At 33.0% G+C, this 18,006-nt stretch overlaps 1 protein-coding gene across 3 annotated transcripts in view; it reads right to left on the minus strand.

Annotated features, from left to right (window-relative positions):
* Positions 1-1,677: 1,677 nt before the first annotated feature.
* NUP58 (nucleoporin 58) overlaps positions 1,678-18,006 on the minus strand; it is a 40,270-nt gene continuing 23,941 nt past the window's right edge. For 2 of the 3 annotated variants that reach the window (XM_016224862.2, XM_016224863.2), the window contains 6 exons: positions 16,074-16,192; positions 15,562-15,644; positions 12,114-12,315; positions 6,771-6,869; positions 5,034-5,129; positions 1,678-3,811 (listed from right to left, as the gene is read on the minus strand). In XM_016224862.2, coding sequence (XP_016080348.1) covers positions 3,642-3,811; positions 5,034-5,129; positions 6,771-6,869; positions 12,114-12,315; positions 15,562-15,644; positions 16,074-16,192 — 769 coding nt within the window. In that variant the 3' untranslated portion in view covers positions 1,678-3,641. The remainder of the gene's footprint in view (positions 3,812-5,033; positions 5,130-6,770; positions 6,870-12,113; positions 12,316-15,561; positions 15,645-16,073; positions 16,193-18,006) is intronic. The other variant, XM_016224864.2, reaches the window with a different exon arrangement.

Genomic DNA, 18,006 nt, shown 5'->3' on the forward strand with positions numbered 1-18,006 from the left:
GCCTCAATATTAAAGCCGAGGGGTATTGGTGCAGTAATAACAACTGCTTGCAAAGTGTCAGGGGCTTATGCTACCCAAATGCCTCAAAGTAGATTGTTATTAACCTTTATCCGATGAAAGGGAACTTTAGTTCCCGGCAAGGAGTGGGTCCCACTGGCCCAATTTAAATGCTGACGGAATTTAAACGTCGTCTTTTAAAGGTTAAATACTCAGAAACCTAAGCATATACATTCTTTTTTACAGGCAAAAGGAAAGAAACCATTACTTGTACAGTTGATCCTGGAAAATATATGGAGTTTGTATGATGCTGTCTTTTAAATGCCGTCTTTTAAAGGTTTAATACAACCGCCCATCTCCATCATCCCCTTTCAGGTGCTAAAGCTGAGATCTAGAAAAGTTACATAACTTGCCCAAAATCATACAGTCATGGCAGGGGTCTGAACCCAGCTGATCCCAGGAGTCCAACCTATCTCACAAGAAAAATATTAACATCCATTATCTACAGAGATCCTACAAATAATTTTAAAAACCCTCCTATATAACCTGGTATGAAAATGGAAAGGATATTAACATGCAAGTGGAGAATATTTATATATGAAAAAGTTCAACCTCACAAGTACTTATTAAGATTAATAATATCATTTAGAGCCCTGGCCAGCGTAGCTCAGTGGTTAGAGCATTGGCCTCCACATCAAAGGGTCGCAAGCTCGTTCCCCGGCCCTGTCAGGGCATATGCAGGAGAGACACAATGGATATGTCTCTCTCACATCGATGTCTCTGTCCCTATCTCTGTCTGTATCTCTGTCTCTCTCTCCACCCCCTCCTTCCCTTCCACTCTCCCTAAAGAAAAACAAAAAAACAAAACAAACAAAAACAACAACAAACCAATAGAAAAAATATCCTCAGGTGAGGATTAACAACAACAAAATACTGTATAGAGATTGCTGAGAAATGGGTACTCATACAAACTGTAGAAGTGTACATTTATATAGCATTTTTGGAAGGCAATCTGACATTAAAACATGTTATTTGTATGCCCTTTCAGCAATTCCTCTTCTAGAATCAATCCCAAAGAAACATTAAACATGAGCATAAAGAACCATGTATAAGGATAGTCACTGCAGCTTTTTCTATTATATTGAAATGCTGGAAAGAACCTAACTGCCTACCAGTAGGTATTAGTTGGAACAAATCATTGTACATCCATGCTACAGAACAGTACATAAAAAATAAATCTGCAAGGACTGACAGGAAAATATGTTGATGATATAGCATTAAAGGAGGGGGGGAGCAAGTCACAGAATATGTAGATTTTTAACGTATTTGTTAAAAAAGAAAAAAGACCTAAGAGAGAATGAGAAAATGAGAGAAAAAGGAAAAATAGAAATAAACATTTGTATACATATGTTGAAAAAATCATTTTTTTAAAGGGTCTAAAAGAATACATCCCAAACCATTAAGAAAGGATACTCTGGGGAAGAAAGTAGGATTAGGGCCTGCAAGTTGAAGGGGGACTTTTACTTTTTAGTCAAGCTCACTTTCTGTGTTCAGTCTTTATTATTACATTTTTAAAGCAAGATGTACAAACCAGTGAAAACACTAAAAACTGACCAAGAGAATAAAAGAGCAATAATGAGAAAATTACATATTAAGAACAACTACTAACACCTACAAAGATTCAAAGCAACTGACACAATAAATTTTATTGTTTACTCAATGACAGGTTCTGGACAAAGTAAAGACAATGGAGACAATGACAACACATTTAAACTCCTATCACAAACTGATCTGTTACAAATTTCCAGTGGTGCAATACATTAAGATGTAAAATATATAAAGAAAAAACCCAAGAAATAATATTCAGATTTTTGCAGTATAATGCAATATCCTTAAAAAAAAAAAAAAAGGTTTGTTCTAATTGTGTATTTAATTCTGACAGTAATTCAAAACACAAAATCACATTTTCCTACCCTTCCCCAGAATCTGGGGATTGCAGTATTAGAGAAGTGTGCAAAAATAAAAACAGATTTAGAGCTCAGAAACAAAGCATTTTCCTTATTTTAATGCATCAAGGAGCAAAAATTTCAATTCCAAAAAGCCAATCACTGATATATGCGGATAAATAAAACAGATTTGACAACACTTTCATAATCAAACCTAACATTATACTAAAAGTGTGTATGTGTGTGTGCGAGTGTGTGTATACACACACACAAATTTATGCAATACCTATTTTAGAAAAAAGGTACCTTGGTGAAATGCTTCTAAAAATATTCACTTGATGCACATTATGTACAAAACCTTCTATATAAAAAATTAAACTATTTTAATGGAATTTCATGTTCACATCCCATCTGAAAACTGTAACTGAAAGATACATATAGGTCTACCTAATGGTTTCTGTCTGAAATCATGGCTAAGGCAGTTCTCTTTCCAAGGGCTCACTTTTTCACCCACTCTATGTCACTAGTACTAATATAGACAAATATTACACAGATGTAATCTGACACGCCTATGTGTTATTACCTGGAGCTCTGTTAAAACAGGATAGTTTATAGTTGCTACAAAGAATATTTTTTTCCTTAAAATATATTGTTTCTCTATTCCAAATTAAGCACTTACTTAAGACATTAAGAGGCTGATGAGCCATTCCATTTGGTGTCAAATCAATAGCCCTATAGGAAAGAACTCTGTATTGGAATAGCTAAAAAAGTTTCCACTAAAATCTTAGTGCATCCTTCACCTGCATAGAATCAATTTGGCTTAATAGCTCTTTGCCTCCAGAACACCAGTCTGGAGTTCAAATATGCTCTTGAAGGTTCACCTCAGATATGAAAAAACATCTCATATAGGATATGAGGACATATAGGATAATAAAATCTGTTAAAATCTGTTCAATGAGTTTTACAGCATTCCTCCTCTACAGTAGCTGCTAAAGGTGGAAAACGAAAACGGGAAAGACTAGGCAATGAAGTTGAGTAGGTCAAATATTTACAACAGTAACCATTTCACTAAGTCTTTAAGCAAGTGACTGCAATGACCTGGTACCTCTAGCTCATCAATCTACAAGCACTGAGGAACTGAAGCTGCAAAGGTGAAAAATGGCACACCCTTAGAAAAGGCGAACAGTCTGAGGCAAAGTTGTAGGTCTGTAAATATATATTTTATATGCACACACAATTGTGTGTATTACTCTGCATATATTTATATACATATTCACAAGATGCCCTGCAGTGTAGTTCAAAAGACTTTATCAAGAAACCAACTGATTCTAGTATCGGCCCTAGAGTTCATACCATTTGTATAAGAAACACATGTGCATATATTCACATAATGTAAAGTGTATCAACAAAAACATTGCTATTAACACTAGGTTAAATAGGTTTCACCAACCAGCGATGTAATCAGAACATTTTCATACACTGCGAATCAAAATAAAGAAAAATATACAACTGGGTTTCAAATTCACAAGAAAAAAGATGTTTAGCACGGCAAACAAGAACAAAGTTCAAATTCCAGAGTAGGCAAAAATATCAAAACTTTAGAAATCTCCTGGGATGCAATTAAATTACTGCATCAGTTTTAGAAAAATAGACTAAACGATGCTGCAATGGATTCTCTCAACACATCAACCCATACGTTTATCTTTTTCCTCTTTTGTTTCCAGCTGGAGGCTTCTTCAACTGAAGGAGTTGTCCTCCTGTTCCAAAACCTGCAGAGGCAGGATTGGACACCCCAAATGTCAAACCAGCTGATGCTGTGATGCCAGGATTGCTGAAGTTAAACCCAGATGTACTTGAGCTGCCAAAGCCTTATGTTTAGGGAAAAGAATATTCATATCAGAAGTTAAGTCACAGAAACAAATATAAAAAGTGAGGACGAGAGGTAAAATTCTAGCTGCAAGAGTACATAATCTATAAAAATAGTACAAATCTTATGGCCCTAAATTTCTAACGTGCAATTTTATAGGAAAATAATTTACCAAACTACTAAGTGGCACTGTAGAGAGAGAAGTTCAGTCATCCAGGTCAAAAGTGAAGCCTTAGCACAAACTGAAATCTGCAGAAGGCTTCAGGCTGCCAGACGCTTTTCTGGGAATTCAACGTGCCAAGGTGCCTTCCTCCTCAGCCCCTCCAGAGACATTTTATCAACATGTTGAAGATACTTTCACAACCTTTGGACCCACCCTTGCAATTTTAAGTCCTCCAAGAAAACAACAACCATAATTTTCAGGACAAGGAATACACTGAAGAACAGTACCTATTGTTTTGATTTTATTAAGAGCCTGTGTAATTAAGATCAAGTACTATTACTGTCTAGTTAACTAATATTAACATATTTATATTATAATTCTGATACCAATGATTTCTACTACCTTACTCTGTTGAAACTGTTTATTTTAAATGTTTTTTAATATTAAACAGAATTGCCTTCAAATTCAACACAATTTAATATTACATCATTAATTTAGACCTGCCTTTTACCCCTGAGCATTGCACATTTAAGCAAGTCATTATTTACAAATATAGAGAAAATGCAAAAGTAGATGGAATTTGGAATTTTCTATCAGAAGAGTTAGAAGATTCTATCCACTTCAAAAATGAACAAAGAACCCAATTGTAAGCTGAAACGTAATAACTAAAGAACATCTTTTTGGAAGAGAAATAATTCTCCTGAATGAATAATGATAAAAACTGAGTTAAAACTTAAACCCAAAGGGTTCATTTTTATAATAATAAAGAAAATTGTTTAACTATGAAGCTAGTCTTTGGGTTCTAAGGAATCTGTACTTAGTTAAGAAAGGGTGTAATTATTTATTTTATCAAACTAGTCACTGTTGTTAGAAATATTTTATAAACCTGACATTTAGCTTATAAGATAAAGCTATATGGTTAGGCTTGCATGCTTCATCCAGGGAATAAAAACTAAATCAGGGATCATTTTTGGATATTGAAAATAACAATACTTATGCTTTTAAATTAAATACTTTGCACCTTTAAATTTGTCTGAAATTCAGGCTGAAACACACAAACCTGCACTAAGACTTCCTGAGGGTTTATTTGTTGTTCCAAATCCAAATGTGGAGGCCCCTGTGGTGCTGCATCCAAAACCAGAGCTAGTTCCAAATCCTAGTGGAAGGGCAATAGAGAAATATACAACGGCATGTAAAACACAGGTTAAAGGATTCTAACAAGTAAAACCTAAAATTATCAAAAGGTCTAATAATACAGTGTTGAAAAACATGGCCTTATGAAGAAAATCTGTTCTTTATTCCTTTGCATAAGACTTCTGGAAGAACCAGATTAATCCTGAAATAAAACATTTATATGTATTTAGACTAAGTTTATGACCCATCAGTAACTTTTAAAGACGAGGCCATAAAAAATAAGATCATTTTGGTATATTCTCTTCCAAATGAACTAGAAATTTTAGTGATCATTCAAGCATGATTTTAGTCAAACAGAAATAAACAGATCTACTTTGGGATATTTCATTTTACCAAAAAAAAAAAAAAGGGGGGGGGGCTAAATTTATAATAAGCATGACATGCACAATAATTTAAACATGGAGTACTGCAAGGTGATTTTACTCTGCTTTTTACCCATTTTCACTTAAGAACCTTAACCGTTGAAAAACTGCATAACTATGTAATAGTCAATAGTAGGGTATTGCCATAGCATCAGCTAATATAACAATGAGAAATTGGGAGTGGGAGCATCATGTTTTGTCTTAGTAATATGATGCTCACAATTTAAATTAAAAAATATTTTTCATCATATAAAGTTCAAGAGAAGATTTTACTAGTAGACTTGTTTTCACTCTCCTAAAAGTCAAATACTTAAAAATAAAATTCAAATTCTTAGGTACTTTATAACAGCTTATCTAAAATATTGAGTCTGATAGTCTTACTGTCTCTAAGAAATATGATGGCAAATTGGATTATAGATCATAAGAATTATGCTGTCATCATTCTAGTAATTCCTAATAGGGTCTACTATATTAAGCCATAATAGCTTATAAGTTTCCCCCCTCTTATGATGATATATTTTAGTGGAAATAACGAAACCTTATTCATTATATGACAATGTGCTCCATAAAACACAATCAACTTTCAATCATCCACATTAGACAATATGAATGCATTTGTACTTAGCATGTTTTTGCAGAACTACCTTACTAATTAGAGTTAACTTACAAAACTATTAAAATAAATTCTATCACTTATGTATACAAATATGTATATAGGCAAATATGCCAAAAGTACTTAGGAATGAACAAAAATTGAGCTGTTCAACTTATAATAAAATTATTTCCCCATTCAAAGTGTTCCTTTTGGACATCTTTAATACTTTAAACAAAAAAAAATAAAAATAAAAATAAAAATAAAGTGTTCTTTTTCACAAAAAGAAAATAATGATTAGGAGACTGTACATCCAGAAGTAGTTTGGACTCCAAACTGTTAAGACTACTAATTTTTTTAAGTTAAATCTAAGTAATTTTCAAGTTCACATTTTAGCATATTGCTTTGAATATAGGAACATCCCTACCACTTAATTTTAATACTTTTTAATATTTACTATTCACAGATAAAATGATTTTTTAGGTTCTAAACCTAACACTAGAAAGCACTGATTATGTTTGGAGAATTGGTTTTGCTAGATGGAACCTGAACTTCCAAAATAGTAGATCCTTTTAGAAAATTTTTACAGGCTAATATCAATTCAAATGTATAATAGTCCAATACAATTATTAGAAAAGTTAAAGTGTACCTCCAAGGTTTGAAGAACCTAAGCCACTTGATTGCAAGCCAGTGCCAATACCTGAGCCGAATGGCGTTCCAAAACTAACTCCCAGAGATGGCTGTGGCCCTGGTATAAAAAACAAAAAAAAATGGGAGGGGGGAAAAAACAAATTTGCCTTACTCTTTCAAGATTAAAGTTTAAGAAACTGATTTTAAAATGAACAGTAATTACTTTAAACAAAGTCTATTTGCTAAAACTTAGTTTTCAGGATGTCTCCCCGGCCTAATTTATCTGTCCCAACTGATTTACCTACTCCCCCTTCAATTTTTTTTAATTAAACTTGTTCACACTAGACAATTAGAAGAGGTTTACTGCATTGAAAGATGAATGTTAATTTAACCTGCTAATTTGAAATCTTTAATGTATTGTAAATTATAGTTCTTTTATAGTTTTACTTCTAGAATGATTTTAGATCTCCCCACTTGTTTTATGATAAAATTAGTTGGTGTAATCAGTAAAGATTTTTACTTGTTTTCTTTTTAAAACAAGCTCCTTACCGTTAGAGTCAAGTCTCAATTGATCAAAAGAGACTGACGCTAACATAGCCATAGCAAAACTATCATGTTACTTCATAAGAGTAAGTACCCAAAAAACTAGGCATGATTTTTTATATGAAATATAAATGATATATATATATATATACAATAAGTAGATAAAAAACAAGACAATGTTTTATTTTATTAAATTTATTGTTCATTTTAAAGCAAATCAATTACACAGTAACATGACAATTCCAAATTGTTCACAAAAAGTGATAATTATGTTCTATTGTTAAGCTCTGCTACATTACACCACTTATCACCTGATTAAATAAGATAATGAACATTTACAAAGGCACCGCTGTGTACCTTGACAGATTCAATACATTCAAGATTTCAATTCAAAAATTTCTTTCCAACATTTTGGAAAATATACTCAGATGCAGAATGATTAGTCATCCTTTTCCCATTTATTACTTGGAAGATTTTGGCTGAGTTTATTTGGCAAGAATAGCATCAAACTTGCCTCTCACTTTAACTATATATTTTTTTAAAACTAAGCAGGCTACAAAAATCTAAAAATCTCTCATTTGATAAATAATTTATGAAAACTATTCAATAAATTTCATAGTACAATCTTCAGTCATGTCTTTTTCAAGCACAGTGATCAGTGCATCTCAAAGTTGAGGGATCTGCCAAAGTAATATACAGATTGAAATTTAAAACTTTCAAAGAATTCGAAGCCTTCAAGTTGTTCAATGAATGAGGTTTGTATATTCAAAAGGTAGTGTAAATTATAAAGCATTAACAAAAGTAGAAAACTGAAGAACTACATTTTGCTAGAGTGGGACAAAAGCTGGACTTTTCAAATAGCTTCCACCCAGAAAATAAAGAATAAGAACTAATAGCAGCCAGACTTCTCATACCACTATTAAAAAATAAATTAGAAAAGGATTTAAATTTTTACACCCAGTTTGAGATCAATTTGAGACTAAAATACTTGCTGAGCAGCTCTTTTGTAAAATGTTACTATAGGAAAAAGAAACTAAGCATATTAATTTCTAATTTCTAACAAAAATAATATGTAGAAAACACATGTCCAGTTTCTTTAACATTGAGAGACTTATGTGTTATCACGTGTTAGTAGGAGGCACTGCTGGTGGAAGACCCTAAAGAATAATGCACACCACAGCCCTCAGCCCTACAAGTCGTAAGAGTCACTCAAATAACATGCTTTATTGACAGTGGGTCTATTTTTAAGAGCAACTCTAACCATCGATATTCAGGATATAGATAATGAACTCTAACGATGACAAGACTTTCCACTGCACAACAGGTACATGATATTTTGAGTTTTGTACCTTCACACAAACTCTGAAGGCAACATTATTTATAAAACTAGTAGGCAAATGTATAACATTTTTAATAGTAAAGACTTATGATAAATATCTCCCATGCCAAAGTATTAGCATATATATTACTCTGGCCACCATATAAATTAGTTTCACTATTAGAAAGCAGAATCTAAATCCTTCAGGCAAAAGTTACGTAAACAATTCAAGAAGTCTGTTTCGAAATCTGAATACTCATTCAATGAGAGGCTCTTAGTTCCATAAACAAAACCAAGTTAGTAGTAATATATTCCAATGATTGCCCAAAGTGAAATCTTCATGTAGAGTAACATTTTACAAAAGTTATAAGATATTCATACACAACAAAATCAAGTTTAATACTGTTAATTCATATTTTCCAGAATAAATTCTACCTTTTAAAAAGTAAAATTGTATTCACAGGAAAAGGACTAAAGTGCTAAATTTTTTTATAATTTTCAATGACCACTCAAAATACCTAATGTAATTAGTCTGGTTATTCCTAAGTCGTATTTTAAAATAATAATATTTCTTAAAAAACAAAAAATGCCTTTTCCCCAATTTGAAAAATTTTCCTTATTGATTTAATGGGGAATGTTCCTTTGGTTATTAAACACAACAAAAATCACAAAACCACAGGAAACTAAAATGAAATACTTAGTTTCCTATTTAACACTACACCTTAAATGTCCAAACCTACACCTAAAGCTGGAAAGTAGGAATTCCTAACAAAAGACCTCAGCACTCCTTAAAAACAGCAGCTAAGTCACATGAGAAAAGTCTTATTTATGTAAACATCGAGAACTTTTAAAATTGTCAAAACACAATAGCAAAACTTAATCCCAGTACATCAGCTTAAAACAATCTACCCTAAGTTAAAATTATACTGAAAAAAGCCTAATGTAAATCTTAAGCATTTAAAGAGGCTTCAGAAGTACTGGTGGATGGACAAGTGTACTCAAACTCTAACAACATGTAATTTATTCACGTATTGATGCTTATTTCATACATAAACAGCCTGCTGGTTTTTCATCAATTCTTTTCAGCCTTCAGAAGCAATAAGCATATATCACACAGGTCTAAGTTCTATTACATATCTTCATTTAAAAACACAAAATGATCAAGTCACTTAAGTGCATACCTCCACATCCAAGAAAGATCACACAGAAACCACCTTCAGAAGGTAGCAGCCCAAGAAGCTATCTGCTTTTTTACAATAATGAAGTCAAGAATCCATATGCAAATAAAAGCAAAACACCTCTGACAACTCAAATCTTGTACAGGTCAACAGTAATATATAAAAATAGCACACAAGCTTTATCTAGCTTCATCCTGATAGTCTTTAAAATCTGTTACTGGTATTTAAAAAGATTTCATCAAAGTCACAGGACATAAAGAATAAATCACTGCATAATGCAATCAACAGAGACATTTCTAAACAAGGTGTAACTTACAAAATCAGTATGTATCTAACAGACCTCATAAATCTTGCTATAGTGGTGGTATGACTAACATAACTAACGTCTTAACTGGAAGAAGCATAAAGGAATGGACTATGGAGCCTGGGAGACCTTTAGAAAAACAAAAGGAAAAAGGGAAGACACAACGAAAAACTGTTATGACTGTTTGGCTTCTCAGTTCTAAAAATTCATACAACTCAGAAAACACTGTAAGACTGTTTTAGGTTGATAAATTACAATTTCTGCCACCTGATTAGAAAATCCTTATGTGGGCTTCAAAACTGCAGAGAAGAGAGAAAACAGTTCCCCCAAAGTTTGACAGAAGTCACAGACAAAATTAAAGCAGATGAGCGAAGGGCTCCTCAACATGTTTACTCTAAATTAAGTTACATCCTCTATCACCACAGAGCAAAGACTACCTATACTGTTTATCTTTGTATCCCCAGAACCTAACACATAGTAGGCACTCATATTTAGAGAATGAACATATATTTTCATATGTCCATAAGCCCAAAATGTATAAGTGAAAACCTATAAACCTCTCTAACTTAGAATGGAAATCTTTCATGTGCAAGGAACACTTAACCAAAACCATGCTTATCTGATCTACTTTAGGATTGATATTGGCTCTAAAAAGTAAAGTGGTACTATGGTTGGTCTAATTAATTGGTTAAATAATCATGAGAACTGAGGATTGTAATTATGGGATTGATAGGGATTCAATCCCAAGATGACTTTTTTCCTCCATAACTTGAGAACACAACGCTACACTCCAGCCAGCTAGAGAACTACTTACTATACATGCTTCTGTGAGCCACTATTCACATGGGTCCAGCCATGGAATGTGGAGGATTTGGCATAAATCCATCAGCAGCTGTTTACTGATGGGAAGTCAATTCTGTGATCTCCAAATGTGAAGAACAATTTTTTTAAACTGCCAACAGTGAGAAACGGAGAATGCTTTCCTGTGGAGGCAGCCTGAATGCAACCGAGATGTCCCCCCCCTTTCTTTTACTTATTTTATGCTGTAATTTACTACTGGACTATATGAAACTCTCAGAAGAACATATGCTGTAGAACAGTAAGCATTACTAAAAAATGTATGAATGAGTTAAAAAAAAAAAAAATCAATATCCATTAAGACTATAGTTTTCTATTTCGAACTTCAAGCCTGACAAAAAAGGAACTGCAGGAGTAAAAGACAAGTAGTAATCTCTGAAAGACACGGGACCAAACTGAACACTGCAGAACTGACCATAAACACATTTCTCTCGTGAGAAGTAGAATTAAACCAAGGACTAAAATGTTCTGCTTTCCAGTATCTCACCAATGATTTTCATCTGCTCAGCTTTCTATTTCACACTCCTTAATGTGCACTCCAAAGCATCTCGAAACATCTTTTCCCTGTTCTTGCTACTGCTTTGTTCATTTTGAAAAGGTACAAACAAGTCTAGCACGTACTTTCTTCCAAATTTGGTTTAGAGGGCCTGTACTCTTCCTTATTATTATACATACAAACAAAACTATTGACCTTTAACACAACTTGAGTCAATAAAAAAGTACTTCATCCTGAATGTCAGTATTCTGTAATCACAATGTATGAGGAAACAAGAATGCACCACCTATCAGTATCACATGTGAAAACTGCAATGTGTGGCTGGATTATCTGACTTTAAAACAATAAATGATATAATCACGATTTTAGAATCTGTTACTCCTAATGTAATTCAGTAGTGAAACACCATGTTCTAAAGGGTATTTATAGCAATACAGCAAATAACATTAAGTAAATCACAATATTCAATATCTTGTTGCTATATAATTATTGCTAAGACTACCCTGCGTTTTTTATCAGGTATGTTTATAATTGTGTCCATCACAATTTTTAGATTGTATAGGATTCATAGAAATTTCTTCAGTGCTAACACAAGGAAGACTTAAAATGCACATAAATGTTCTGAATTTTAACAGTAAGAAGCTATAACTTGAATGCATTCAGACCTGTAGCAGGCTGTTGCTGCTGTGTAAGTGTTGCAGCCATGGCAACGGCTGCTGCGTTTGGAATGTTGCTGAAAGGGGTGGGTCCAGTAGTAACTCTGGGGGGATTCTGCCACTTCTTGGCTTCTGCTCGCCTGGCTTCAAACACATCTACAGCATCTCCCAAGAACATCTTTCTGTAGCCAAGGTACTGTTCTTTGAGCACCTAAAAGAATGAATAAAGAAAAGATCGATCAAGTTCTGTGTTGACTTTGGTAATATGTGAATGAATATATGAAATAAGTTAGCAAAGACAGATCAAATACATGGTCAATATTATGCATTCCACCTAAATAAAACAGTAATGCATAGTACAGGAAGTGACAAGTGTGAGAGTTCTATCACTCCTTTGAGCATTTTCTTCCCCATTTCTGTCATATCTTTACAATAAACTGCCTAAAATATTCTGGCTTCATGAAGCCTTCTTAAAACGAGTTAGCTAAGCTTTAAGATAAGCAGAGCAATATCTAAAATTCTATTTTAAATATTCCAATTTTTTCATGAAATTCTCCCCTCCAATGTCCAACCTTTTGATAAATTTTAGATTCAAAAAGCTTGCAAATAAGCATTAAATATATATTTGTTAAGTACATTAAAAATATATATATATATATATATATCTTTACTGATTTCAAAGAGAGGAAGGGAGGAGGAGAGAGAGAGAGGGAGAGATAGAAATATCAATGATGAGAGAATCATTGATCGGCTGCCTCCTACATGACCCCTACTGGGGATCAAGCCCGCCTCTTGGGCATGTGCCCTAACCTGGAATCAAACCACGATCTCCTGGATCATTGGTCGATGCTCAACCACTGAGCCACGCCGGCCGGGCTATTAAGTACATTTTTTAAAAGGCCTGGGTGACACATGTTAATGTGTGTTCAGCAGAGAGAGCTTGGATGGTAAAAAGAGGACCTTTACTTTATCTATATTGTTTAACTATTTTGCAATAAGAATAACTCATGTTGAGCTTGTGTAACCAAACAGGAGAAAAATTAAAAAGTGAGTTTGTAATTTCAGAGTAAGAAAGAAAAACTACCAACTTCATAAACTGGGCTGGTTTACCCAAGGCAACATCTGCCTTGATTAAAGACCAATAATAGAAATGATTATTTTTCACATCAGAATTATTAAATACTTTTTTTGAGGGTTTAACCTAATTTAGATCAGTTTTAAACTACTTTTTGAAACATAGAATTTTCGTATTTCCTACCTGTTCTGAGCTGACATTAATAAATTTTAGGCTTTTTGATTATATCAGGTAGAACACTTACAAATCCTACTGTTATAGTATTTAAAAGCTATCATCTCCTTTTGTGTGAACGTCACTATTTGATGTTGCAGTTCCAAACTTTCCTAACTCTATAATGTACTGACGTGGGGCTGCCAAGAGAAAATTGGGGAAAATGCAGTAAGAACTAGAGTATGTGATATAAGAAAAATAAATCTTTTTAAAACTGATATCCCCCAAATCCATCCTCCCTTCTGTGCAATGAACTGCACAAATCCACACAATGTTTAGCATCAATAGCCCATATAATTTTAGTTCTACGTCAAGTGCTCAGGAATAATGACCTGCATAGACACTTAAAAAGAACATCTGGTTTTTTTTAAAAAAACCAAAAACCTGACATCAGTCATGATATACATAATTCATAATTAATAACCGATTTTGTTAAATGTCATTGAGCCTGGCTGGATCAGGCAGTTTAAGGCTGTTTCAACAGACTGTCTCATAAAAAACATTACAAAAAGAACAAAAAAACACCTCTTGTGAGATTTCTATAAGTGAAGAAGTCTAAAATCAGCTGAAAATAAATGGCAACATAGCAAATCTGATCATGGAAAATTCTTTGGCTTTTGAGAATGTGTATTAAAAACAAAAAAGAGAGTAGGTCAAAATTTCATGTTAAGTTTATTCAAGATAATCTGGGGCTGTTTTGTGTGAATCTCTGTCTCATTATTCTATGGTAATAAAAGGGGAGTTTACAAACCAGAGAAGAACCTACCACTGAAAAAGCATATATATTTACAAATAACAAATCTGGGACTTTCTTTAGAATGCTCCAGGGGGGGTGGGGGGTGGGGGAGTATCTCTGTGTGGAGAATTGATAAAACAGGAGCAGCAGGATCTAAATATGGGTGAAAATACGTGGTGGGTACCTGGGCATTCATTATAATAGTGCTCTACTTTTGTATATATTTGAAAAGTTTCAAGTAAAAACTAAGTTAAACACCTGAACAACAAAGACTTCAAAGCGACAACAGAGAATTATCTTTAGTAGTTTAAAAAACTTAAATAGTATTTATTATAGACATAATAATTTTAAGAATATTTGATACAAATTCCTCCTTTAAAACTAAATTTTTTTAAAACTAAAATATTTTAAAGATTTGGGTTAGCCCAGCCAGCATGGCTCAGTGGTTGAGCATCAACCTATGATCTAGGAGATCATGGTTCGATTCCCAGTCAGGGCACATGCCCAGGTTGCAGGCTAGATCCCCAGTAGGGGGCATGAAGGAGGTAGCCGATCAATGACTCTCATCACTGATATTTCTCTTTCTCTCTCTCCCTTCCTCTCTCTGAAATCAATAACAACATATTTAAAAAAAAAAAGATTTGGTTTAAAAATTAAAATCTATTAAAGCAAAAGGTCTAAAGTGTGCTATCATTTCAAAAATTATATAATTTAAGTGGTTAACATCTTTAAAAATTCTGTTACTATGCATTGAATTACAATAAAAAAGAAAATATTGGTAAGCTCTCTTTTACGCAGTTAATATATTTAGACTCCATGAAAAATCTAATTATATTTGCTTGATTAGTTGATAAAAATGCACTCATATTTAATATTTCACTTCAATTTTAAAAACATTACACAAGGTTCTAACTATGCAGTGACAAATTATTTTATTTATATTTCGTAAGCACAAATAGTTGCCTGCATTTAAAAGGAACAAATGTAAGCAAGTTTTTTAATGCAGTGGCTAATAAACATTTAAAACATACATAAAATTAAAGCAATACAAAATAATTTTGCTACTAAAAATGTTTATATTCTGTTTAGAGTGGTAAAGAGATGGAAAGAAACTAAATATCTGACAAGAGAGGATGGGTTAAACAAACCATGCACATATACCCAGTGAAACCCAATGTAACTACTAAAAATGATAATGAAGAAATATGTGTATGCACACAGAAAGTTGTTCACAATGTAGTGTTACTTGGATCTTTTTAAAAAGAATAAATACTATCCATAGTTGTGTCTGGGCAAGATTATGGATTTTAGTCTTTTTCACTTATATGCAATTTCTGGTCTTTCTGTAATAAACATTATTTTGTCCCACAAATGAACAAATACTTCACTTGGGTCTAGATATCCAGAAAGATGAACTGGCAATAAAAACTTACCTTTACATTTTCATGAATAGACTGAAGTTGTGCAGCTAAAGCTACAAATGTTTGATAAATTTTCTGCATAGCCATTGACAAATCTATAAGAGAAAATTATATTAGCACACAAATATATATATATATAAACACAATGAATATTAGTTTTCTATTACTTGAGTTCAATTTTTGGTATAGTTAATGTGTAGGAGGAAAAAACTACATCAGTATTTCCATGGATAAAAGAAGATAGCAGAGTGAGAAGACTGAGAGAAGGATATCTACATCAGGAATCTGGGGGAGAGTCAGAGGTCCTAAGACTTCTGCCTTTGTTAGCATAGTAACAATTCATAATAAAGCATTTTACATTTATAGGTAATAAAGATCTAATCAAGGACTTTTAAGAAAATTTTCTTATGGCAGCTTTGGACAATTACTAGTAGCTATTTAGAATATCTACTACATAACAATGGCTTAACCTCTCTCCCACAAAAAAAAAAAAAAAAAAAAAATTTCCACCAAAAGCACATTACCTTGAGGAGCTATATGTGAATTATTTGCTTGAGTAGCAAGATGGTTCTCTAGTTCTTCAATCTGCTGTCTGTACTGCTGAAGCTGTACCTCAAACTGCTGAACCAAGATTCTGAAGTAGCTGTATAAAAAACATATAAATTCAGATCAGTTTTAAAAACATTATTTTCATTACATTCAAAATACCAAATAAATAAATAAATAAATAAATAAATAAATAAATAAATGTGCCCACTGAAGTAGGGCCTTTGAGCTAGTGTGATGACATAATGTATCTTTAATTGGCACAGATATTATTGAAACAAAAATTCAAACTCGTACAGTATCAAAAATAGATGTATATCCTTACTCCAATTATGAAAATATCCCAAGTAAGCGATAATCTAGAAAGCAACCAAATACCCTTCAAAAGTATCATCAAGGTCATCAAAGACAAGGAAAGACTGCACAATTGTTACAAATTGGAAGAGATTAAGTAGCAGTAACAAGTAAATGCAATGGGAATAGGATCCTAGAGTAGAAAAAGTACACTAGTGGAAAATAGGTTCCTGGGACAGAAAAAAGCACATTAGTGAAAAAGTCAGTAATATTCAAGTAAGTTCTGTAGTTTGGTTAATTATTTGTGCCAATACTAATTTCCTGTTCTTGATAATTATACTGTGATTATGCAACATGTTAACATTAAGAGGAGTAAAGAAAAAAAAAAAAATTCTTTTTTATTACCATTTTTGCAAGTTTTCTGCTAAGTCTAAAATAAGTTTAAAATGAAAAGTTTTTAAAAAAAAAAAAAAAAATGAAAAGTTTTTAAAAGTTCAATTGTTAACCAGAATTTATAACCAAATACTTACAGTTCTCCTATTTATAATCTGAAAACACTATAGTGTACTATAAAACAGCACGCAATTACTACTACTACTACTGTTCTGATAAATTTAACCAGAGAATGCTAAAAAGATAAAAAGGGACATTGAATAGCATGCAAAGCAGTCTGAACATTATTTTATATGAAATGAAGACCTGTGAAAGTTTTTTGCAGAGCAAAATGACACAATTCAACCCATTTCAAAACTAGCTCTGATGGCAGAATAGACACAAGGCCCGGCCAGCATGGCTCAGTGGTTGAGCATCGACCTTATGATCCAGGAGATCGCAGTTCGTTCCATTTCGGGTCAAGGGCACATGCCCAGGTTTCAGGCTCAATCCCAGGTGGGGGGCATGCAGGAGGCAGCCTATCAATGACTCTCTCATCATTGATGTTTCTATCTCTCTCCCCCTCTCCCTTCCTCTCACTGAAATCAATATATATTAAAGAAGAAAAAAAAAAGACACAAGGATAAAATATTAGAGGAAGTGCAGCAAAGAAGCACATCCCATGCTAATCTAAATAAAACAGAAGCACATTGTCATTCTTAATTTCCTGAGTTTGATCATAATATCCTTATGCTTAAGAAATATACACTAACGTACTTAGGCATAAAGGCATCTTGTCTGGAAATAACAAGCTGTTCAGAGAGAAAAAAATGTATGTATACATACAGAGAATAAGGAACAAAAATAGTAAAAATGTTAACATGTAGGGAATCTAAAAAGATATATGGGAATTTTTTGTTTCATTCTCGAAATTTTTCTCTGTTTGAAATCATATCACAATAAAAAGTTTAAAAAAAAAGTTAAGAGACAGGAGCCAAACAGACCTCTAACCACTCACAGGCACAGGACTTCACCTCTTTGTGCCTCAGGATCCTCATGCCTAAGATGGAAATAGTACCAGCTGTAGCGCTTTTGTGGGAAATGAGATAAAGCATGTAAAGTGCTAAGCATACTGTTTGGCATATGGTAAGCATTTGATAAATATTAGCTAGTATTATCTCTGGCAACACGAAAGGATATAAAAAGGAGACACAATATTTATCACATGTATGGCTACTACATGAA

The sequence above is a fragment of the Miniopterus natalensis genome, chromosome 2 (assembly GCF_054644295.1).
Source record: "Miniopterus natalensis isolate mMinNat1 chromosome 2, mMinNat1.hap1, whole genome shotgun sequence".
NCBI lineage: Eukaryota > Metazoa > Chordata > Mammalia > Chiroptera > Miniopteridae > Miniopterus > Miniopterus natalensis.